The sequence below is a fragment of the Acanthochromis polyacanthus genome, chromosome 16 (genome assembly GCF_021347895.1).
Source record: "Acanthochromis polyacanthus isolate Apoly-LR-REF ecotype Palm Island chromosome 16, KAUST_Apoly_ChrSc, whole genome shotgun sequence".
Taxonomy (NCBI): Eukaryota; Metazoa; Chordata; class Actinopteri; family Pomacentridae; genus Acanthochromis; species Acanthochromis polyacanthus.
In genome coordinates this window covers 28,897,120-28,923,819 of record NC_067128.1, presented here as the reverse complement: position 1 = coordinate 28,923,819, position 26,700 = coordinate 28,897,120, and the positions used below count along the sequence as shown (strand labels likewise).

At 38.7% G+C, this 26,700-nt stretch overlaps 1 protein-coding gene across 1 annotated transcript; it reads left to right on the top strand.

The window, feature by feature from the left end:
* Positions 1 to 7,334: 7,334 nt before the first annotated feature.
* Positions 7,335 to 26,082, top strand: frk (fyn-related Src family tyrosine kinase). The gene is given in 9 exon segments (XM_022216911.2): positions 7,335 to 7,982; positions 13,262 to 13,383; positions 16,558 to 16,593; positions 16,596 to 16,720; positions 16,818 to 16,986; positions 18,951 to 19,109; positions 23,449 to 23,630; positions 23,919 to 24,084; positions 24,182 to 26,082. Coding segments are annotated over 9 exon segments (1,551 nt in total). The 5' UTR covers positions 7,335 to 7,599; the 3' UTR covers positions 24,391 to 26,082.
* The last annotated feature ends 618 nt before the right edge of the window (positions 26,083 to 26,700 follow it).

Here is a 26,700-nt window from a genome sequence, read left to right as displayed (position 1 = left end):
CTTTTTATCTTACAGCTCATTTCCCGGAAATCTTCCGTGTAATTTCCTTTAAAACTCAACTTCTGTCAAAATGTAAATTATGTGATTGTGTATTAAACAGTGTAATAAAAAGCAGTATACTGAAGCTCCTAGGATTAGGGTGAGAGAAAACTTTCAGTGGAAAAGCTCTGTTTCTTGACTCCAAAGGTGATCAAAAGCTTAGCAGCAATCCAAAGCTCTCTTATACCTGCATTAAAGAAGAGATTAAACACACCTCAGTGACACAAACACCTGTGAGGTCAAACGTGATTAAACCCTGAAAAAGCTGTACATAAAAATGTGCTCCAGTTTCTCCCTGTGACAAACAGGCTTCAAAAACATCTGGAAAGTATCCTTCAATCACATGAACGTGTCTGTGGAGCACAGTGCAGGTGTAGCAGGCAGGATAAGGTCCGGTGAACCCAGTCATCCTCAACCGGACAGAGAGAGTCTGTTTGTCAGAGATTCCTCCTGGCAGGAAGCAGCAGGCTGACCGCTGAGTTTCACCTCTTTAATCTGCTGATCGGGCTCCGATTGATCACATTACAGTCAACCTAAAGTCAGGGGTTAATGCTGAAGCTTGTAGGGGCCCAAACCCCGACACTGGGATTCGCCAGAGCTCATTCTAAACTGTCAATAAACACTCAAACTCAGGTGCATCAGTCCTATCCAATCAGTGCTGCTGGAGTGGCGTCACGCCCAGTCTGGTCTGATGTCCAGGCAAAGAGCTGATGGACAGGAAGTGGCCAGAGGTCAAACTCGCTGCAGGCAGATTCACTTTACAGGCTTCCTGTTTGTTAACAGATGAACTGATGAAGGTCCACCGTTAGACAGCACCCAGTCTAGTTCAATATGATTCTGGTGGTTTGTTGCCTCCTGGTGGTTGGATCAAACAGGAGGCAGGACCTGTTCAGGATCCAGGGCGAGAACCAGCCCACATCAGAACCAGTGCATCAGTATAACCATAGACATATATAAAGAGTAAACGCCGCATCGACCGCTACTGCCTATTGGGGCTGACGAGCGGTGGGGCCGCCATCTTGGACCGGTCACCCGCTCCACTGTTTGACAGCGCATTTAATCCATCTTAACTCTGAATATTAAACTGATTTTCACGCATTTTTTATTTTTATTTTTTGCTGCAAACGTCATACATGTAGCCATACAGGACAAATGGTTCGGCATATTTTAATATTCATAGCGGGAATAATAGATAATAATAATAATAGGTGATAGAATATTCTGATATTATGCTCGACTGTAGACAGGTATTTTGCAAACACTGTAAACACACACACACTAATATATGTTAGAGAAGCAGATAATGGCAGTAAAGTCAATTATTTTAATAATTTGAAGAGACATTATGATTACGCTATTATACAATTAAACAAAATACTGACAGAACACATTAGTCAGTTTTCTGATATATTGATTATATTGATCTCCATACATACACTTACAACACAAAATTATCTTAAATCAAATGGGATGAGACCTGTGACTAAAAATAAGCAATAGACTGGAAGATTTTGAGTTTTTGCGTTAACTCTCTCCTGCTACAGTTTAAAGCTGTGACATCTAATAGAAAATATTAGAAGTTTTACTGATAGATATGGAATTGCTTTAGATATTTTTTTTTAGGATTTTTTGGAAAATTTTTACAAATTTTTAGAAAATATTTACAAGAATCTTCTTGCCAAATTTGAGGGATTTTTTTTTAAATAAAAGTTTAAAGTAATTATTGGAATTTTTCCAAAGTTTTGGAAGATTTCAGAAATTTTAGGAATTTTTTTGCTGATTTTTTTCAGACAAGGAAACAGTATTTTTTGTGTCCATGAATGAGGACAATGGGAGGGTTAATACATCTCAAATTAGGAGGTTACCTGAAAGCGAAAATCTATTTGAGTGAAAAACTGCTTCTTTTTTTTAAGCATATCTGACTTATTTTAAGACACCTAAGCTTGACAATCCTGGTAGAATATAGCTTAAAATAAGTTTTAACAAGTAATTTTGAGATCTCAGTATTCTAAAGATCATATCTTATTTCAAGAAATCTTACCAAGTCATTTTTCACTTCTTCTATTAGCAGATTTTTTTTCACTTATTTCAAGGTAAAATTCCTTGACATAAGTTATTTTCTTGTTTTGAGAGCGGCATTTTTTCCAGTGCACCGCCAGGAGTAATAGCAACACCCACATCACGCTGGTTTCTCCCTGTTGACAGGAGCCAGCCAACAGACTCGTATAGATCCATTCTGCTCTGCCCTCGACCTTCACAGCCGTCCGGGTCACCAACAGCACCTGATGTGGACCTTTCCACCTAGGAGAAAGATTCTTCTTCCAAAGATTTAATTAGTATATAATCGGCACACTGGAAAGGATGAATGGGCTCTTCTAATGGTTTTGTGAGCCTGTCAGAGACCTGTAAATAAAACTTTATTAGTATCTCAGTCAAACACTAATAAGAGTGACTGTGTGGGGTCAAAGGTGTGCTAGCTCCTGTGGACCTAGGCACGAGAACCTCATGGGGGCTCAGTCCTGTTGTTGAATTTACAATGCTGCAGACTGAATACAGCAGGATTGGGAGGGCATCAGGCCATTTTAATCCTATTGTCAACATGGTTTGTCAGTTTTTCCTTTGATAGAGTTCATTCTACCTGTTTTGAGCTCTGTGGGTGATAACATGCAGCTTCCACTGAAATCTTAGTATTGCTGGCTTTAAGTAATTTTAGCAACAGAAGCTGGGCCTCGAGTCCTGTCAGTACCCCCAAACATCTCCCAACCGTTTTAGCACCTTTCTTTGCTGGATATGCTTCCACCTCCTTAGAAAACATAGTGATTACCAGCAAGTGTTTGTAACCCTGACAGCTGGGTATGTGCACTGAAATCAATCTGCAAATTTACAAAAGGACCCAATGGGGGCGGCAGGTGATCATGATTGTGTTCCCTGCACGTCTGGTCTGCTGACATATCACACATGTTCTCACCAGCGCTTGTGAAACCTGTGTGATTCCTGGTACAAACCACTGTAATCAAATGTTATTTATCCCACCTTTCCAACATGAGTTGGACCATGTTATACACAAGAAAAAAACATGGAGAGAACGAGAACAGGACGACCATCGGGGTGGAGTCACAAGTCAGACTCCTGTTAACAACCGTTCCTAACCCAAAGATTTTTCTCTTCAAAGTCAGCTCCATAACAACAAAGGAGGGCAAAAGGGGGTAAGAAGGCTGAATCCAGGGACACTGTACCACAGGAATGGGCGAAACGACTGCTTGTCTAGCTGCAGTGTCGGCTATCGTTTCTCAGAGAAACCAGAAGTGGTCAGAACCATAAGTGTGTGCCTCACATTTTACAATAGCCAATTGTTTAGGCAAGAAAATTGGCCCAATCAAACCACTAATCATTTGGTGATGTCTGAGTGGCTTTCCACATGTTTCCATATTTGTGCAAAATCATGAGCTTCTCCGAAAGCACAGCATGAGTCTCTGTAAATGGTAAAGACCTTGTCCTTAGAGATAACACAGGCTCTGATAAGAGCAAACAGTTCAGCAGCCTGTACAGAGGTGCTTGGTGGGAGAACACCTGCTTCTACAACTTCCCAGTCATTAACTACAGCACAGCCTATATGACATGTACTCAGAGGGTCTGAACCATCAGTGTACAGAGTCAAATCTGAATTTGGAATTGGTGTCTGCATCAGGTTGGGTCGGGGTGGCGTGCTGCTGTTTACTACCATCTCAGTCATGATTGTCATCTGATTCTGCAATAGGAAGAAAATTAGGATTTAGAACTGGTGCTCTTTTCAAACTGGACTGCACAAAACGATTGACTCATAACCTGATCTACAAGCAGTTACATTAAGTATGTGCATTACTGATGTTACGGGGGGGAGTTGGAGAACCCAGGCAGAGACATAGAAAATGGCAGATAGGGGGGGAGTGAAAAAGGGTTTTACTTAACAAAACAAGAGCTAAACCAATACATAGAATGTGAAAGGAACTGAGGGGAAAAAAAATAATATAATCCAAACTACTCAAAAAAAATTACAACAATTCACTACTAACTCAAAAATGGAAATCTTAAAATCTAAAACTGAATTAACAAAATTAACCTAAAGAACAAGTACTCACAGGAATCAGGAAAGGGAATATATATATATATATATATATATATACACACGTGGACAAAATTGTTGGTACCCCTCAGTTAAAGAAGGAAAAACCCACAATTCTCACTGAAATCACTTGAAACTCACAAAAGTAACAATAAATAAAAATTTTTTGAAAATTAAATAATCAAAATCAGCCATCACTTTTGAATTGTTGATTAACATAATTATTTAAAAAAAACAAACTAATGAAATAGGGCTGGACAAAAATGATGGTACCCATAACTTAATATTTTGTTGCACAACCTTTTGAGGCAATCACTGCAATTAAACGATTTCTGTATTTGTCAATGAGCGTTCTGCAGCTGTCAACAGGTATTTTGGCCCACTCCTCATGAGCAAACAGCTCCAGTTGTCTCAGGTTTGATGGGTGTCTTCTCCAAATGGCATGTTTCAGCTCCTTCCACATATGTTCAATGGGATTCAGATCTGGGCTCATAGAAGGCCACTTTAGAATAGTCCAACGCTTTTCTCTCAGCCATTCTTGGGTGTTTTTGGCTGTGTGTTTTGGATCGTTGTCCTGTTGGAAGACCCATGACCTGCGACTGAGACCAAGCTTTCTGACACTAGGCAGCACATTTCTCTCCAGAATGCCTTCAGAGTCTTCAGATTTCATCGTACCTTGTACACTTTCAAGACACCCTGTGCCAGATGCAGCAAAGCAGCCCCAAAACATTACTGAGCCTCCTCCATGTTTCACCGTAGGGACAGTGTTCTTTTCTTCGTATGCTTGGTTTTTGAGTCTATGAACATAGAGTTGATGTGCCTTACCAAAAAGCTCCAGTTTGGTCTCATCTGTCCAAAGGACATTCTCCCAGAAGCTTTGTGGCTTGTCAACATGCATTTTTGCAATTTCCAGTCTGGCTTTTTTATGAGTTTTTTTCAGCAGTGGTGTCCTCCTTGGTCGTCTCCCATGAAGTCCACTTTGGCTCAAACAACGACGAATGGTGCGATCTGACACTGATGTACCTTGGCCTTGGAGTTCACCTTTAATTTCTTTGGAGGTTGCTCTGGGCTCTTTGGATACAATTCGAACGATCCGTCTCTTCAATTTGTCATCAATTTTCCTCTTGCGGCCACGTCCAGGGAGGTTGGCTACTGTCCCGTGGGTCTTGAACTTCTGAATAATATGAGCCACTGTTGTCACAGGAACTTCAAGCTGTTTAGAGATGGTCTTATAGCCTTTACCTTTAAGATGTTTGTCTATAATTTTTTTTCGGATGTCCTGGGACAATTCTCTCCTTCGCTTTCTGTTGTTCATGTTCAGTGTGGTACACACCTTTTCACCAAACAGCAGGGTGACTACTTGTCTCCCTTTAAATAGGCAGACTGACTGATTATGAGTTTGGAAACACCTGTGATGTCAATTAAATGACACACCTGAGTTAATCATGTCACTCTGGTCAAATAGTTTTCAATCTTTTATAGAGGTACCATCATTTTTGTCCAGGCCTGTTTCATTAGTTTGTTTTTTAAAATAATTATGTTAATCAACAATTCAAAAGTAATGGCTGTTTTTGATTATTCAATTTTCAATAAATTTTTATTTATTGTTACTTTTGTGAGTTTCAAGTAATTTCAGTGAGAATTGTGGGTTTTTCCTTCTTTAACTGAGGGGTACCAACAATTTTGTCCACGTGTGTATATATATATATATATATATATACATACATATACATATATATGGCATGCCGTTTAGGAAATTATATATATAATGAAAGTCGATATATATATAATGAAACTTGATATATATATATAATGAAAGTCGATATATATAATGAAAGTTGATATATATATAATGAAAGTCGATATATATATAATGAAACTTGATATATATATAATGAAAGTTGATATATATAATGAAAGTTGATATATATATAATGAAAGTCGATATATATATAATGAAAGTTGATATATATATATAATGAAAGTCGATATATATAATGAAAGTTGATATATATATAATGAAAGTCGATATATATATAATGAAACTTGATATATATATAATGAAAGTTGATATATATAATGAAAGTTGATATATATATAATGAAAGTCGATATATATATAATGAAAGTTGATATATATATATAAATATATCGACTTTCATTATATATATATCGACTTTCATTATATATATAATTTCCTAAACGGCATGCCATACATATATATACGTATATATATGTATATATATGTGTATATATATATATATATATATATACATATACATATATATATATATATACATACACACACACACACACACACACACACACACACACACACACACACACACACACACATATATATATATATATATATATATATACACATAAACATAAAATTAACGTGGTGTTATGTTTTTAATGTCCTGTGCACATGTTGTATGCATCAGTTGTCTTTGGTGTCAATTGGAGCTTATAAGAAATATTAACATTTTGCAAAATTTTCTTTTGGTTATTTGGATGATACTGAGGTCACTAAAACATACAACTTTACAATCTTAAAAAAAACTTCAAGGCCCTAAACTTTTTGAAATTGTGTCCGTTTCTCCTGGGGTCAAATTGACCCCAAACATAATACATGTTACTGTTCTTGATAACAGAAATTGTTTTTCATTCCAAATGTTACAGATAAAAAAAGCTTGTACTTTGAAAGGATACAAAGCCATTAAAACACCAAAAAGATTTCTCTCTCCAATTCTAGGTCAGTCAGTGAGATTTTATTGTGATCTGCAAATTTCTCCATAGTGGAGTAACAAATACTCTGAATGTATGGTGTATTATTTTATTGAAATGGCTACTAAGATATTCAGCAAAAAGACATAAAGTGCCTGACACATAAACTTGTGGAACAATTTTTATTATTATAATTTTCTGGAGGATTAAATTGCTGGAGTCAAATTGACCCCAAGGATAATAGATGTTAGCAAATTTGAAGGTAAAAGGAGGGTTAACTTTGTCTTAAAGGAAGGAAGGTACTGTTTATAGACTTGCATCAAGTTGGGAGCTAAAAAAAAAAAACGGAAATATTCTGCATATTGTTCCAGGATGAGTCCCGTCCCCCCCCCCCCCCCCCTTAAAACACCCCGTTTCTCCCTGCAGTGAGGTTTTCCTACAAGCAGAGGGCAGCTGGATCACCTGGCTGAGGCCCATCCTGGCCGCTCCCCATTCCTCAGCAGGTGCAGGTGATTTCTCCAACCTGTAGCAGCTCCTCCACCACGAAACTCTTCATTTGAAGTGGCTCTGGGTGTGTGCTCAGGTCAAAGATCGCTGCTGACGGAGAGATTATCAAAACACATTTCAGGAAATCATGAGTTGGGCAGCTACAATTCCCCAAACTGTTTCCTTATTTTTTCTTGACCATGCCGGACTGTGATTGAAGACCAAGCAAGACGTGAACGCACCATGGATATCCAGAAGAGGCTTTCCGCGTGTTGGGAGAGTTTTCTGAGGTGTTTTAGAAATTCTGAAAGTAAGCGTGAGGAGAAACCGGCCGTAGTGATAGCGAACCGCAACGCCAAGGAAGAGGGGGAAACGAATTTCCATGCGAGCAGATCTCTACCGCCGCTGCCGGTGGTGAAAACCGGGGATAATTACGTCGCCCTGTACGACTACTCGGCCCGAACCGACCAGGACCTGAGCTTCAACGCCGGGGACAGGTTAGAGGCTCTGGACAAGAGTCAAGGAGACTGGTGGTATGCCAAAGCCCTCACCGGGATTTCAGCCTCCAAAAAGGGATACATCCCCGCTAATTATGTGGCTCCTGTGGAGAGTATCAACGCAGAACCGTAAGTTACAGAAAATAGAAGATGTAGACCCAGTCCATATTTGTATCTTACATGCCAGCAAACTTTCAGTCACAGCTGACCGGTGATTTTTCTGAAAGATAAGTACAAGGACGTCATTTTATCGGTCCTTTAAATCACTCACTGTTGTTGTGAAGCTTTCTCCATACTCTACAAAAACTCTTCTGTCTGTCAGGTTGAAAAGTCCTCCAATTGAACGACTAACAACAGATTTTGTTGTTTATCAAGTTGCTGATGGAATACTAGCTTCAGCTTCATATTTGTTTTGATGTAGCGTGTTGGATAATAGTTAAAAATCTATTTTGTTGTCAATTAAAGGATTAATTTTTTTGAAATTCTTCTTATAATTACAGATGGTTAAAATTTAAAAGACCTATTCAGTATTGATACTGTAGTGTGTAAATGCTGTGTTCCAAGTCATGACAAAAGTATTTACATCAAAATATACTTAAAGTATGGGGAGCTAACCATTGTTTTTTTCTAAATATAATTAATGACCAGATGTTTAAGAAACCCAACAGGTCCTCAAAAACACTTACTGAGTTTATTTCCAGTGCCCACAAAGACTCTTTTATTATCAGGGTGAAAAATATTCTCCCAATTGAACGACTAACAAAAGTTGTTCGTTGTTTATCAAGTTGTTGATGGATTGCTATGTATATTGTCAACAGGTGGCCATCTTTGTTTTGACTGAACACATTGGAAAAATAGCTGAAAAGATGTCATTTCGTGGATGAAATATGTATATACTTTTGAATTATATATGGTTAAAACTCAAAATGTATCTTCAGGAATGATACTACACATGTAGAAGTCCTGACAACAGTATTAGCATCAAAATATATTTTAAGTATGTGGAGGTTACCATCGTATTTTCTGAAGCTAATTACCACCCAGATGTTTGAGAAACCCAGGAGGTCCTTGAAAAACACTTACTTGTTTTTGTGAATGTGTCTTCAGAATCCACAAAGACTCTTTTATCTATCGCAATGAAAAATATTCCAACAATTGAGCGACTATCAAAAATTTTTTTTGTTGTTTATCAAGTTATTGATAGGTAGCTATGTGGATTGTCACTGGGCGGCCATCGTTGGTTTGATTTAGCATTTGACAAGTGGGGCTGCACAGTGCAGTAGTGGTTAGCACTTTCACCTTGCAGTAAGAAGATCTCCGGTTCAAATCCTGGCCTGGGCCTGGGATCTTTCTGCATGGAGTTTGCATGTTCTCCCTGTGCATGTGTGGGTTTTCTCCAGGCACTCCGGCTTCTTCCCACAGTCCAAAAATATACTGAGGTTAATTGGTTACTCTAAATTGCCCGTAAGTGTGAATGTGAGTGTGATTGTTTGTCTGTACATGTAGCCCTGCGACAGACTGGCGACCTGTCCAGGGTGTCCCCTGCCTTCGCCCGAGTCAGCTGGGATAGACTCCAGTACCCCCCGCGACCCTAATGAGGCTAAGACGATGTATAGATAATGGATGGATGGATATTGACAAGTGGTTAAAAAAAAAAAAACTATGTTGTTGTCATTTTGTGAATGAAGTGCATATACTTTTAATTATAGATTGTTTAAATCCAAGAGGTACCTTCAGTAAAGATACAAGTGTAGAAATAGTGTGTTCCAAATTCTGGAAAAGGCATTAACGTCAAAATATGCTTCAAGTATGTGGAGCTAGCCATTGGTTTTTTCTGAAGCTAATTAACAGCTCCAGCACCCCCCGTGACCCTTGTGAGGATAAAGCGGTGTATAGAGAATGGATGGATGGTTACGAGCCAATAATATTGAAGAGGTACCTTCAGTAATACTACAGTGTAGGAATACTTTGCTCCAAGTCCTGCTAAAAGTATTAGCGTCATAATATACCAAAAGTACACAAAGATAACCACTGTTTGTTCTGAAGGGTAATTAACAGGCAGATGGAGGTCATTCTAATGCTTACTCTTGTGAAGGTATCTCTGGACGTCTCCAAGACAGTGGAGTGAGAATTCTGCCAAATAAAGGATAAAAAAGAATTTTCCAAGTTGGATGGATTGGCCCATAGGTAGCCATCTTTGTTTTGATTCAGTATGTTGAAAAATTAGTTGTTGTTGTTTTTTTATAATTTAGAGGAGGAAATTTTTGACTACACATGGTTTAAAGTTGTCATAACTCAAGAGATACCTTCAGCAATGATACTATACTATTGTGTAGTGTGGAACTACTTTACTCCAAATCCAGACAGAAGTATTAGGATGAAAGGTGACCTCTCAGATTAAGGTGAAAATGTCTTGTTTGATTCAGTTGACAGGAAGTAAAAGTATAGAAAAGTCTTTACATCTGAGAATTAGGACATAGAAAACATGTGACTTTTTGTTTTACAAAAAATATTCAAATGAATTAATCCTGAGCAAATTTCCCTTCCATTCCCCAATTGTTGCAGCTTTGTGTAAAGCATTTGTGTAAAGGTAGAACCGGTTTAACCTACTTTCCTTCCAGGAATCTTTCCGCATATTAATCAACCTAAAGTCGTCAGATAAATGCAGTTTAGTAAAAGATGTATTTCATTCAGAAATGTAGTGGAGAATAAACTATAACTAACAAAAACAGATCTCAAAATTCCACTGAAGGTCCCTTTTCAACACACAGTCTGTGATTTATCTTTAGGTTTTACAACTACCTTATTGTCTGAGACATTTTAATGTAATTTTTTGTCTCACCACTCAGGTAAAAAGCTAAAAAACGTGAACGCAGGTTATGTTGTTCTGTCTTGAGTGCTCAATTATGTCCAAGTCTCTGCTGAAACTAGTTAATTATTGACTGAGAGCAGGAAGTGCTGGTTTACAGGTTAATAATTCTTCTGAAGGTAGAGTTAAAAACCCCAACAACAGGGCATTAAAGTAACAATTCATGGATGGACTTGTGAATAAAGACAAAAACAGTTTGTTCCAGAAATATTAATTTAGCTACAAGCGAATAATTACATTTTCTATTAAAGGCCCTTAAAGACTATACCAGAGGGTAACACTATCAAACATTTTCTAGCGTTTTTTTTTTCTGCCATGCTTTAAATTGTTGGAAAATGCAGCGTCATAGAAAAGTCCAGCACACATTAATTATGTGTTTTATTTGGCAGGTTGTTGAGATGTGTTTCCTCCCATCTGTACTCAGGTTTTTCCTGTTTTGTTTACACGAATAAAAATAACGTAGAGTCCTTCAGTCAGTCTTGGCATCGATTGTGTCATAGTTTCACCGAGTTGCAAACCTGACAGACAGGAACAACAACGACTGTGAATTATGCAGCTTATCACATCTCTGGATGAACCTTTATAAGTCAGTGAGTAATAGAAAATTAAAGGTCAGGCCTCAGTTTGTTTTCAGTCAGGGTTAGGGTTTTTACCTTTCCATTTTTACCTCTAATGATATCAGCTTTCTGTTGTTGTCTTAGTTCATATGTCATAAGTTGAACTGCTTAACTTCCAGTTCAAGATTCTGGTCAAATGTCTTAGGCTTCTACAGCTTTTCTCATTTTAATTAAGGCCTGAATAACCTGCTTAAATCGCCCCGGGCAAATGTAATACATGTATTAATCTGTGTTTATTTAATGAAGCCTGCAATTATTTCAGAATAAATAGGGACTGAAGCAGTGAAATCCTTGAAGCGGTGAGGCTGCTGCTATGTTATAAACTTTTCTTTTCATGTGTCAGGGAATGTCATAAAAAGACCAAAACCTTGAAACGCTAATCAATAACTTTCTGACTTTCTCAGGCTGTCTGTGGCTCTCGGCTCCAATGTGTTCCTGTGGGAATCAGTGGAGATCTTTAAAAACATCTTGTGGTTTTATCCTTTTATTTGTTTTGTTTTTTTTAAAGGCTAAGCAACTTCCCACAACTGCTGGGCCATGTAGTTTTCAGCAAATCAAACAGGGAGAAACAGTGGATTTGATAGGAACTATTTTCAGCAGGGGGTTGATGCACTGTTGTTTGTACTTTCAGCAGCAGGAGGGAGTGTGTTGAACAGTATATGTGCTCATGACGAGGAGGAAACAGTTCACTTAATGAAACAGTGTGGCTCATTGTTTTTTTTTTTCTTTTTAGTTTTTTTGGAGAGGAAAAAGATATATCAGGCTCTGACATGTAGGATATGTTAGCTGGACAAAATACTGGGTTTGGTCCGAGGACTAATTGACTTTTTCTTTTTTGCAATTTTCTTTGTGATGTATTTCTTTAAAATCAGGCCTCAAATCAATTTTTATTTTGTGATAGATTTAAAATATGTGAATGACCATTACTACATCAGATACTGTCAAAAGTTTACTGTCATACAAGGAGGATGGCTTGAATTTGTAAAGACACAAACCTTGGGCCAAATATATCATTTAAAATCAAATCATTGTACCGCCCTCACTTTGTCTTTTAATGGACAGTAAAAAATATATAGACTATGACCAGGTTTAAGCTCTATTGGAAGTAGTGCTTCCAGGGGACCTCTAGTAATTTGTAATAATTAAAGAGATTGTCTGTGATGTTTAAACCCTGCATATCTGCATTGTTTGTCATTAGTAAAGTAAAAAGTCATATTGCAAATGAACAGTCTTGTGCAAGCAAGCAACAAGGTGATTTGGGTTTGTTTTTCATTATTTCTTGCAAGGAGTTTTGTTTTCTTTGCACATTTCCTTTGCATCTTTCCTACTTGAGAGTTATGGAAGCTGTATGAGTTTACAATGAAAGATGGATGGCAGAAGACTCATGTCACCACCTAGCATGGAAACCCATTTACAGAAAGAGCGAGCTCAAATCCATACGATCTCACAGAATGATTGGGTGGATGATACTCATGGAACATTTTCTTTTAACAGGCTCAGCAGTTATGTGGCAGCTTGTTCATATCATATCTGCATTTACCACAGACGTGCACCAAAGAACATTTAAACATGGGTGTAAATTAGACATTTCATGAGGTCACCATGCCGGACTAGTCCAATGCAAATAGGGCTTTCACACGATCGAATTATTTTTTCCTGCTTGTGCTACATTGTGTTTTACTGGTGCATACAATATTACCCAAACAGTTTGCAAGCAATTATATTATCATGAAAGAAGTGACACAACCTAACCTTCAAGCTATAAACCCATTGATGGTCCCCAGAGCTTGGTTTTACTGTATGCGATTCAAACCGTTGTGATATTCATTATATTTGTAATTGGCTTACTTGCAAGTATTTTGCAGCCCTAACCTGCAACATGCCTAACATAGACATTTGTTTGCTCACATTCCGATCTACAGATGGTATTTTCCCGACACCAAGAGGCTGGATGCCGAGAAAATGCTGCTGGCGGAAGGGAACCAGCAGGGAGCCTTCCTCATCAGAAACTGTGAAAGTCAGAGAGGAGAGCTTTCACTGTCAGGTAAGCAAAATAGGAAGTAGCAGCAACTCAGGATTCCAGTATTTTTTACTGAAACCAACAAGACAGTTTCATATCGACTATACATACTTTTTATTAACATTTAAATGGGATAAAAAGATAAAATAACAGTCTTTGTTCAGATTAAATTTTGATTTTTACGAGCCATAAATCCAACTTTTGTTCCATTCTGCAAAATTAAAAAAACTAAAATGTATGTTCACTAATGTTATCAAGCTTAATATAGATGATGTAACCAAGTTAGTTCATTAACTAAGAGTGTGGTGGGCTGTCCCTGTCATTATACATGCTGCAGAATATTAAAGGTGTCCTCTTCTGGGACTGTCAAACACTCGCATGTACTAAGAGACTTTTGACTAATTTCATTGGAAATTTGCAATGACAATAGCGAAATTGTGTTCTATTCTTTTATGCATCTTTTCCATAAAAAAAAAAAAACATGACAGATGTGTTTCCATACTACATTTTATTCTGCATTTTCAAGTATGCATCAGAGAAAGTTTATGGAAAGGGAAATTTTTATTTTTTTTTTAAAAAGGTAAGGGAAAGTTTTTTTTCAAAAAAGCCCTCTGCAAAATTAATTTAAACTTGTTGAAGTGGTTGACTTTCAAAAACAGTTAGTGCCTATAATGAGTGAAGCATCTTTTTAGAATGTATTCTGACATAGCAAACATTTCACACATATAGCTGATCAGCTATTTCTTCACCTTTGGAAAGCATTAAACATGGTCATTACCAGCTGCCTTTAAAGAATAATTACAACTTTCCAAAGCTTTAGTGTGTCCAAATACTTAATTTGTCAAATGTAGATCACCAAAACACCTGCATGTCTTACCACATCTGATTGGATTTCGAGGTATGTAAGCTAGCGTGCTTTTCTGGCTATTCTGACCGACATTTTTGTGTGCGGTTACGTCACAAATGCAAACAAGCTTAATTCACTGATGGCGCAAAAAGTGACGACAGCTCGTTTCACACTACAGACTGCAACCATCAAAGTTTAATCTGCATTAGTATGACAAATTAGTATGTCCCACTTGTATAGAAACTGCATGCAACACTTTGTACTTTGTGAGGACAGCTGTAATTGAAGTAAAAAGAATAACTAAGCCATATTTTTTCTTTCTGGCTACTTCTGCTTTCTTTATTAGAGCCCCGTATGATATATACAGCCGCCTCACTCTTTATTCACTCCAAAGCAGTTAATAATGGAAATTAGTGTAATTTGCCTTGGATATTTCAAAACTCTGCTTCTACTTGACAAGTATATAGAAGCAGGGCTAAAGAGGACAAGAACTTGCAAGTAAAGAAATCCACTCTACTGGACTGCTCCTTATAATAGACATGCAGTAGTTTGTTCAGTAGGAAGCAATGAAGGTATCTTTGGACACTCATTAATTCTAATTTTGTGGGATATCTGATAGCTATTGTACTTTATCTATTATTTTATTACTGTTTTTATAAATTAATGATAATAGATCCTTATATAGTCGCTACATTTGCAAATTCAAATAAATAAATAGTGGACAATAAATGTGGAGCAGTGTTTTGCAAAATTGGAGTGATTTCAAATGCACCTGTGGAACAAATCTTCATTCAATCCAATAGGAAAAAATGGCTTTGCAAACATTTTAAGTGGAAGCATCTGCATTTCTTAATTCCCTTAAAGTAAATATAATATGTAGTGTTTGTTTACAAGGCAGAATTCAACAGGGCAGCTTTAAATCAACAATGAAAGTGAATGAAATGGGCAGATTTTCCGCTGAAGGGATTCAGAAGCAATAAAACAAACCATTTGCCCATGTCATCAGCCTGTTCTGTAGCTTTATGACTTTATGGCTATATTTTAGGCCTCACAGTTAAAGTATGATCGCCATAAATTTGGTTATCGGCCACTTTTTGACATAAGTTGGTGAGATAAACTGGTTTAAATATTAATAGCATTAGGGAAAACTTTGTAAATGCAAATTTTTATCTATTTTTATCTAAGGTCCTTCTGCTACAGCACTAAGATTGCCAGCACAATTTTACTTGTCATTCACGTTATTATGCTAGCTAGCATTTTGTTGTTTGTGTACTTCTTTGACACAGAACACACATTTCCAAACAGCCCGTTCATTGTTCAGCAACTTATTCTTTCCCGCAATTGATTCACGAGACTGATGGTTCCAAGGTCATCAAGTTAAATAAATAGAGCTCTGTGCTCCCATAAACACAGCACGATAACTTTATCTCTCTCCATACTAATCTGTCTTCATACTCTGGCCTTGCTCTTTCCACCATGGCTGAATTCTTTCCATGTCCATTCATTAAAGTCTTTTGATGACTTAATTCATTTCACAGCTCCGACCCTATGGAATAAGATTACTGTCAAAAGTATTCATCCACGATTCTAACCATTCGTATTCGTAATGCTAAACATTTGTATGTTAATAAAAAATGTGTACACAAAATTCTGCTGTCATATGCATGAGTTTGATAAATTAAGGGTTAGGATTGTTTTTACGAGTATGAACCTAAAAGTTGTGAGTGCAACTCTAATTTCTACGACTACGAAGTCTTCCCTGTGAGGACGAATTCAAGTTTATGGGTACGAGTAGAAAAATACTGGAATGACGTCACATAGGTCACAGGGGAAGGTAATCGAACACCGATTGCTTCAAACGCGCATGCGCCATTTATAAAGAGTAGACGCCGGGTGGACCCGGTGGACCTACCGGGGCAGGTGACGCCTCACAGGTCAAGTAAATAACACATCCAACTTCTTGTAATTTATTTTTTCATGAAACTGTACTGTTTTAATTGATATACAGTTTATGGACGAAAGACGGTACTGCTTAGCTTGCACGCTAACGAGCCGGGCCGGTGACACATTAGCCTTCTAATGCAAGGAGGCTAATGAGGAGGCTAAGGAGGCTTAATAACAAAAACAAACAAAATCAGTGAATGTTGCTTCAAACCACAGTCAATTATGACTTCAAGAAATCAAAGAAAGAACAAAATATAGAAGATGGAAATGGGAACTTGTTTGCACATCAAGCTTGCTCAAATGTCTTGTGCTTGCTCTGTAAGCATTAAACTGGATGATTTCAATCCTACTTTGAGGAAATCATACTTATACAGGTCTTCACCCCTGCATGTTGACTTACTTTTCAGTGCTCGACAGTGGAAGGGTAAAACATTACAAACTGAAAAAATGGACAACGGTTACTACTACGTGTCAAGGAATAAGGCCTTTCAAACCCTGAAGGAGTTGGTGGATTACTACTCCCAACAGGCTGATGGCCTCTGTGTACGTCTGGGTGAGCCATGCAAAAAGGTAAAGTAGACTCTACAGCACTGCATTGTCTGAACGCATCCTGTCCGTTTTCTGAAGTCTGTTATTTGTCCTCATTTTACCCTTCTTGTCTGTACAGATGGAGGCTCCACAGACTTACGGTTTGTCCTACAACACAGTGGACCAATGGGAGATCGATCGCAAGTCCATCAAGCTGCTGAGGAAGCTGGGAGCTGGGCAGTTCGGTGAAGTCTTTCAGGGCCTTTGGAACGACACCACTGCAGTTGCAGTCAAAACCCTCAAGCCTGGTATGCAAAAATAGTCACTTTAATTTGTGTAATGCTGCTTGAAAAATATGATTCACATGCTTTCAAAATCTGACTATTTGACTTAGAAATCCACAGAATTACACTTACCTAAATAGGAATAGACAAAAACATGTATGAGTTGTATAAAGCAGCACTGTACTGTTGTCTTTTTTGGTACAAGTAGACAGTGATCCCTTCTGGGTTTTGGGATGCATGTTTTGTGTGAGAAGCCACTCTAAGAAAGTTAAAAAAGCAAAAGACCCCACAAATGAGAAGTGAGCTTAAAAGTTCATTTTTTAACTTCAAAAAAACCAAAACTCAATCCAAGATCCATTTTAAAGCTTTTATAAACATTTCCCACATCCAGTCTTAGTTGGAGAGTGTGTTAGGGAATTCTGCGATGTCGAAAGAAGAATCAGGAGGCAAACTCAGAGACGTTCTGGAGACTCAGATGGCTCATGTTGAGAATAAGGTTTAGGGATCAGGAGAAATGATACAGCGAGCAACACAGTGATGTGAGCACTGGCAGCATCAGTTCTAAGGAGTCTTTCTGGCCTTGGGTTTATATGTAGTTGTGAGGCATACCATGTTTAGGTCACAATCCAAACATGGTGACAGGTTTGTCTGTTCAGAAGCTCCATCTGGACAACAACATAACTTTGCTTTCCTTACAAACAGTTATCTCTAGCAAGCGTCTGTCTGTTTCAGGCCCATATTAGGGACAGAGAGAGCATAAACATGTTTACATCCTCAATTTAGGAGAAACATGGGTCAAGGGTGACATCCTGTAGAGTAGTCTGGGGTGACTTGATACCTACACTTGATTTAGGGTGACTGCAGTTGGCAGACATACCGACATTTAGGATGTCATAAACTAAAAACAATGAAGAATGAACACCTCAGTTGTGAGAAAGTGAGTAATTTTTTCTGAACAGAATGGAGTTTACTTAGTTGTCATGGAGTTGATTCAGGTATCATAACATGTCCGTGGTATGGAACTATAGTTTGTCATATATGGAAAAGTAAAGGATTTTTATTGAATTTCATATTTGCACTAGCCTCGCCGCGCTAGACCCAGCTCTGAAGACACAAGGGTCTAGAAACGCCCGACAGGGAGGGAGGCGGGCTAAAAGGTTGTCTTTCAAATCACTCTACAGCAATTGGGTAGGTATACAACCAATCAGCGCAACGAATAGGCTGACGTAGGTCCTAGAGCGCCGGATTGTGGCTAACTCCCATTAGCTTCCCAATCAGCGGAGCCAACTGGTATATTAAGGATTTGCCATCCCGTCGGCATAAGTCCAAATACGTCTTTCTTCTCAATGAAACACTTCAGTACCGTCCTTTTTTTTTTTTTTATCTTTCAAGTGAATTTTAGCTTCAAATCTTTAAGGGCTGTGGCCAAAGCTGAGTCGAAAGATAACTGTTTATTGTGCGCCGGTTGTTTCTGTCAGAATCGTCGCGCCTCTGTCGTCACTTAGTTACGCCCGCCTTCTGACTCTACACTTCATGGTGATTCGTCTGGCCAGTTTTAGGAGCATCCAACCTCGAGCCTTATGGAGGGTAACTAGACCCACCCTGGCAGAGAATTATATTCGTTGCCGTGGGTTGTCTAGCGCGGCTAGGCTATATTTGCACTACATTTGTATAGAAACTCTGTTTGAAAATGACCACTCTTAGCTCCTCTAAATGACTAGTGATATTTATTATAAGCTAATTTGTCAGAACATAGCAAACAAAGAAGTTATTTATGTGGAGAATGTACTTTATAGTCAGCAGGTAAAATATTTACTGCTAACCAGACCAAAACCAAAAAATATATCAAAAATACACATCTATTCATCATCAGAACCTTTAAATACTGCTTAGTGCTTAGGTGCTTATACCCTGTGCGCTAAATTAGCATGTGCTGTGTATCACCAAAGTAACAATCTAATACAAAAATCTCTGCACAACTCTTTCAGGTTCGATGGACGCTGAGGACTTCCTGAGAGAGGCTCAGATCATGAAGAGGCTGCGGCACCCCAAGCTGATCCAGCTGTACGCTGTCTGCACCTTGGAGGAGCCCATCTACATCATCACAGAGCTGATGACCCATGGCAGTCTGTTGGAGTACCTCCAGAGTAAGATGATCTTTGGATTATAAGCTGCTTTATGGCGTGGTCAGAGTCCAGGGCTGTTGTCCTTTGGAGTAAGTCTCAGCAGCTGTGGCAGGCTGTGATACAGAGACTTGCACCTGGGCAAATAAACTAATTTAAAGCCTACGCACATTTTTCACATAGTCTCTGCTCGTATCAGCAGGTAATCTAAGAGCCTTTAAATTGGTTTTTCATGTGCCAGCTTAATTTCAGGTTCCCGGCCTTGAGTGTTTTCAATGTAAATACTTTGGGACTGATTATAAAAGCAAAATTACACAAAAAAGTATGTTAGGTGCTACTTTTTTCAGAGTTTTAGCTTTGTAATTGTACTAAAAAGTGTTAGTGAAAGATAGATAAGGTAAATAAAAGTCTGACGTAATGATTAATTAGGACTGGGTCATTCTGCACTGCTTTAAATAGACAAGCACGCAATATTTTCCACCCGGTTTTATCTGTTGGCACCAGGCCAGTATGGCAGGACAGGTTGAGATCATGGTGCAAAAGGAAATGGTTCACTTGTCTCCATTTAAACCAGATTTATATGAATTGTCTTGGATTCATGTGTTTTCAGTGTAAAAACGTTTAATTTGATTAACAAATCTCGGTATAAAAAGAGTGCACTGTGGAGGACACCGTTTTTCATTAGAGTTTATTTAATTTTTTTGTATGATGTCCGTGGACAGTTTTGACAGTATAGATCATGGGTTTTCAAGCTGTAAGATGGGGTAAATGAGGTAAAGATACTGTGTGAGGTAAAAGAGACCTGCATACATGTGGTTTGAAAACAATGGGGTCAGCAGTTTGAGCTGCAGCTCAATGAGGCCGTTAAGGTACCTTTAAACCTTTAGTGCCTGATTGCTGCAATTTTGTCAAAAAACTGCACTTCTTGGAGTCATAAATAACAGCGCATTGATGCAGTAAACATATATTTACATTCAATTTGACTCTCACTTTTAGAGGTGGTCATTATCTTGAAGGTCCATTACAAATACTTTTCGCTGCTGCTTATATGTAGTCAAATTGCAACGGCAGCAGTATGAGCAAAGTAGCCCAAGTGTCCAGATCTATAGCCGCTTCCCACAGCTTCTCCTGGGAAATCTGAAGCTATTTCCTTTTCAGAAGGGATATATAATTCCCTTAAATGTAATCTGGGAGTGCCCTGTGGTCTGAATGTGATTGGAATAGTTTTCTATGTAGTCATCGATGTGACGCCCTGGTCAGATGCCCCCACATATTTGTCTGGTACCTTTCAGTGCAAACAAGCAGTGCTTGTGTTCTGAGGTTTGCCCTGAGATGCTCAGAGAGGATTCTGTCTTGGCTGCAGAAGAGTATTCCAGCTATTTTCTTTACTCTCACAAGCAGGCTTGAAGGGTCGTGGGAATTTACCATTTCAGTTGACATGTGTTGTAGATCTGTAGAGAAGAGGGTTGTTTGGGAATTTGGAATTCATCTATTGCTACATGCCATGTGATTCTTTTATATAATGAAGACAAGTATCCACCTTCCGTTCAGTAAGAATTAGGACTCGACCCGAATATCGGGATATTTGGTTGTTACGGTGGTATCCGAATATTTATTTGAGATCCGAGTATTCAGATTCCACCCGCCCACTCCACCCCCTCCAACCGGACAATGTCCTGCAATTGGTATTTAAACGGTATACGAACCGATCCGAATATTCAGATAATAATTATTAATTGGGGCCGAATAGCCAGAGCCTAGAAATTGCTATTCGGGCCAGGGCTAGTAAGAATGTGCTCCAATATGCATACTTCCATACTATATAGAATGCCAGAAAATGATTTATGTCCCAATACAAATATGCCAAAAATCCTTTAAAGATTTTGCAGTATTCAAGTCAGCATGCTTTTCTGGGCTTTTCTGCTGCTACGTCACAGTGTCACAGTGTCACGTACAAGTATAAATAAGTTTGAGCCACTCATCTCGCTCTGTAGACCGTGGTGGTCAAAGTTTAAGACGCATTATGATGAAGCAGTATGATCCAGTTGTAGGCAGACTGCATGAAGCATTGTGTACTTTGTGAGGCAGCCGTAGTACATACTTCAAGTAAAAAGATAAATATGCAATTTGGAACGCAGCCTAAGACGAGCATGTTTCCTGTAAGGTGACTCCACCAAGTTTGTGTCTTGTTCCTGTTGTCTACAAACCCACTTAGTAGCATAAAAATGCTAATTTTAACTTTGACCTGAGAGTGATGAAATGGGCATTTCTTCAGTATCGCTGTAGTCCAGTGATGGTTTTCTGTACATTCGTGGGTATGTTGCAAACAGGAACTGCTTCTGACTAATTTGGTATGCTTTAAATGGTGCCAAAATGTGGGCAAGGAGGCAGAGAGAATAATGTTCCAGGTGTGTTTTCAGCGATGCTGTATCACTCTTCATTGAAGTGCTTCACCATTACGCAAGGATCACAAAAGGTAATCAGGAAATAGTTTGTTTTCTAACCTCTCATATGAGTTACCAAGGAAGTAAGTACTCAGATTAGCCTGGTGCCAGTCAGGCCAGTTTTCAAGCTGTGTTACAGTCAACCTTCCAGAATGAAACAGTATTTTCTCCTCAGTTCCTTTTAATGTCATGTTGCATCTCGTTCAGCTCTACTTAAATCCGACGTCACAAAGTGGAGAATCCGGTACGGTAGGAAGATGGTGACTGATGTTGATAAGTATTTGGACTAAAGAGCTTTTATCCGTTTCATATCTGACCTCGTGCACTCGCTGCGCCGTGTTGTATTCATCTCGTAGACACACATGCTTTGTATGAGTGTAAGAGAAGCAGTGTCACTTTCAGACAGACTGCTGGTCACTGTCAGAAGTCCTTGTGTGGAACTGATGTCTGCGGCCCTGAAACAGTTCATGTAGTGATCCACATCTACCATAAATCACCACATACTCTGCTACTGCAACAGCCTATGGCTACAACATGCTCCAAGTCACACATGCATGAAGTATAACAAATACTGCTGACTCTTCTGCTGTTTATTTGGTTTCTTTTGAACAGTCAACATTATAACTGTGAACATGAGTCAGATGTAGTTGCCGTTTGTAAGTTAGAGACTAATATAGATGTCAGTTATATTAAATTAACTTTAAACCTCTGCCTGGGGTCAATCTGTCAGCAGCTCAGTACTGGACAAAATTTTAGATTCTGACAGCTGTTCAGTATGAGACAGCTTTCTGTCAAAGGTCTAGCTAATATTGACTGTCTGAGAATAACTATTCTGTTGGCATTTTAAACTGCAAAAAGACACGCCAAATCACCATCTTTGCAAGCCTCTAAACAACAAAATCATCTATAATAGCATTTTATATTTCGGCCAGATCACAGAATTGGTAAGTAATTATCCGCAACGATCTGCAACATTATTTAGCTTAGGCATGAGTTACTTAAGTAGGAGGAGATACAGTGCCCTCCATAATTATTGGCACCCCTGGATAAGATGTGTTCTTTAGCTTCTGATGAATTCAGGGTTTTTTCTAAGTAATATAGGAAAACAATGAAAAAAGAGGAAAATCCAACTTTTCATTCAAGTGCAATTATTCAGTGGGGGAAAAAAAATATCACACATCAAGAAACATTATTTTACATTAAATCATGTGTGCCACAATTAGTAGCACTTTGTACAACCCCCTTTTGCCAACAAAACAGCACCTGGTCTTCTCCTATAATACATTTTCAACAATTTTCAGTGTGAGAGTATGCTTCTGTAGTAAAAATTGAAATTATTTTAAGGCTTTCAACACATCTTAACCAGGGGTGCCAATAATTATGGAGGGTGCTGTATGCGCTAGTTGGTTCCATCATTTCAGAAAAATGTAATAAATTTTGTATGCAAAAATGATTATTTTGCAGTTAAATCTAACTGCTAGCTAATAGTCAGCTGATTGTTGAACATGAACAGCACTGCCGCTACTCTCTGCCGTCTGATCATCAGCTCCAGGGCTTTGCTAGCATGTAGAGATCTTAGCTTGACATTATCATGATCCTCCAGTAGCCAATAAAAACAAACCAGACAGTAGCTCAGAGGAGCTTTCTCAACTTCATGTGGAATATTCACAAAATTAACTGCTAGTTAGCAGAACCAGACAAAGGCTGCTTTTTGTCTTCCTTAGTGCCAAGGTGTGCTCATTTTTTGTTTAGTGTGGCCCTGTGGGTGGTCAGCAAACACACCTTTAACTCTGTCTCATTCGATGTAGTGGCTAAACCAGATACTACAGCAAATCTACAGTTATTCCTTCCTTCTTTACTACCTATTAAACTTTGGCTACAACTGTGACTGATCATTTGCTTATTTTCCTGGATTTCAGAGGATAAAGGCGACACATTGCGTGTCTCCGACCAAATCGAGATGGCTGCCCAGGTGGCGTCGGGCATGGCTTATCTGGAGTTGCAAAACTACATCCACAGAGACCTGGCAGCCAGGAACGTCCTGGTGGGCGAGAACAACATCTGCAAGGTGGCTGACTTTGGCCTTGCCAGGGTCTTCATGGTGGGTTTGATGTTTAAAGTGGTTGTGTATGCTGCATGTACCAAGTGTTATCCTCTCCCTCACATATCAGCATTCAAAGAGTGTTTTCCATGCCTTGAAGTGAAACTAGAGCTCACCAGCGTTCTCTACTAATTATACAGTACATACTGCCTCCCTTTACGGGCATAGCTTTATAGAGCCTGCTAAATTGTCTACGTTATTAGTTCCACTTCAAATTTTATCTTATCATTTCCGTTTGTCCAAAGTTTACACAAACGCTTTCTATTGCGTACCTTGTTTTGTTTCTAGAAAGAAAATGAAGATGTGTATGAAGCCAAAGAAGGAAGTAAATTCCCTGTGAAGTGGACCGCCCCAGAGGCCCTCCACAGTAACAAATTCTCTATCAAATCAGATGTTTGGTCCTTCGGAATTTTGCTGTATGAGATCCTGACATTCGGCCAGATGCCTTATCCAAGTAAGTCTTACACAACTGTCATAAAGTCTCGTAACAACTGTGAGCAGAATGTTCTCCTGTTAGATACAAGCTCATGTCCTGTCTGTGATTCTTCCAGCCATGACAAACTATCAGGTAGTGCAGAGGGTTCCTCAGGGCTACAGGATGCCGAATCCCCCCAGCTGCCCCAAAGTCTTGTATGACATTATGATGGACTGCTGGAAGGAAAACGACCAGGACAGACCAACGTTCGAGACACTGCAGTGGACACTGGAGGATTATTTCGACCAGGACTTGACCTCCTATGATGATGCCAGCCGTTATTAGCACATCAGCCGGGCTGCAACACATTGGAAGAAGGACTTAGAACACTCCCTGAAAACAAAATCAGAATCAGTTGAATCCACACATGAAGCCTTGTACAGTGACAGATTCAAATGTGATTTAAAATTCCCCTTATCACGGTCAAATGAAGGATCTAAAACGTTGACTGTAACTGGCATTCAGAGGACTTCTAGTACAGCAACACTTGGTAGCTTTGTTTGACTGCTGAATGCACTTTCAGACTGGCAGTGTTCGTGAATCTCCTGAGACTCACTTGACTGGAAGAGGCTGCTTTGTGCAGAAACCTGTGATCCATCATTCCCGACCAACCAGTTCTTCTTGTGCCAAGCATAGCGTGCATTCTTTCCACCTGTGCAACTCTAACCCGAAGACACCTAGGAGGATTTTATGACTCATGCTCACCTACGACTGCTTTGGTGACAGTCTTTGTGCCTCGGAGTAAAAAGCAGGGGCTGTCATCTTAGTTCCTTCCTGATTCCAAAGGTGTTAAAATAATAGAAAGTTTGTTGCTGTTGGGGGGGTGGGTGACTAAAGGAAAGCTCTATGATATTTATTAAATTACACAACCACATTACTTCACTTCCAGTTGTTCTGTTCAGTAAGCTGTAACAACTAACACAAGCCAGCTACTAACAACAAACAGTCCAGTTTGTGCAAAGACCTGCTGGTGTCATAGTGGAAACAAAAAAACCCCGTCTTGTGCACACAAATCAATAAATTGTGCAGTGTAATTATTAATTTATAAAAGAAACAAGTAGCTTATGCTATTTTATTAATAATTTGCTTGCAGGAATCAAGCAGTAGTAACATTTTAACATGCGCTGAAAGGGAGACTAACTGAATGATAATGTATGCTTAAATTCATTTAAAAGGTCACTTAATAGCACCTTTTCTCAAATCAGCATAGTCACGGTTTATATTCATGCTACATTGCATTTACAATTACATGTAACTGTCACAAGTGGCCACAGTGACTGTTGTTCTATAAAAGTTGCAGTTTCATGTCAAAGTTGCTTTTTAACAGCGGGAAATGTTTACATAAATATAAAAACAACTATATGATTTTTTTTTTAGCTTCAAACATATATACTTAGAATTTTGTGCAAACATAATATTCAAACTAACTGCTCTGTTAATTATATACAAGATATTCATTTTATTCATTTGTGTGCACATTTTGCTTCTGCTTTGACATCCACGACACGGTTTTGGCAGCCCCAGGCCACCCACACGGTTTTCTTCTCGACCCTCCAAATAATGAAATCCACCTCTAGCAGCTACGTTGCATCACCTAATAGTAAACTCACATCTTCAGCTTTTACACGTAGCTGAATACACTTTTCTTGTTCACTTTTACTTATGGCTTAATGGCTCGATGACTGAACAATGCAACACTGGATTTGATGCCTGCTTTTTGTTGATCCTGTTAAGACTGCTCTTAGATCAATGGGCCACGTTCTTCCTCATCATCTGTAACTACAAAACTGAAGAGATGACTCAACCAATCAGATGCCTTTACTTCAGTAGTTGAACCTGCTGGTTTATCTCATGCTCTGATTTTGTATGTTTTTAGTGTCATGAATAAGTCGTTTGTAACTGTACATTAGAACCACTACAGTGTTTGCATGTAATCGTATTGTATTTTAACTTAATTATTCTTCATAATTAAATGAATTCTGAGTATGATGTGGTTGCTTTACTGTTTTAGATAAGGAGCTGAACCGCACATTGTGCGAATTATGACCGCCAATATCAAGATAAGCAAATGTTGACATCGGACAAACCACTGCTGAGTCATTTAGGCTTATCTTTTTTAATGCTTCTTTCAATTACATGGTTAGATTTTATTCTGGTGCCAGTGTCTGGCTAGAATCCGGGTCTGGATCTTTGTTGGACGCAAGACTCAGCCAGTGTTTTTTCACTTTTGTGTGTTTTCTTGTACTACTCATGTCATGGGAACAAAAACGGTTTACAGGAATTTGCTTCAGGTTGGCATCGAGTTGGGAACTGATGGGTTCAGATTACATGATATTGGCATGAAAATCACCAAATTCAAAAGACATAGGGTGAACATTCCAATCAACAGTGAATACTTTTAAAAAGTGATGTGTCATAGTCGACAAGAACTGACCCTGATCCTCTTAAATGCCTCATAACATCCTGACATAAAAACTAGCCAGTTCCTGATCAGTGAGCTAAAGATGTCTCAAGCTTGAAAGTTGATTAAATTTTTCTCTATTTCAGCATAAATGTGACCTAAACCCTCAACATATTTTGTCACATTTCTTAAAG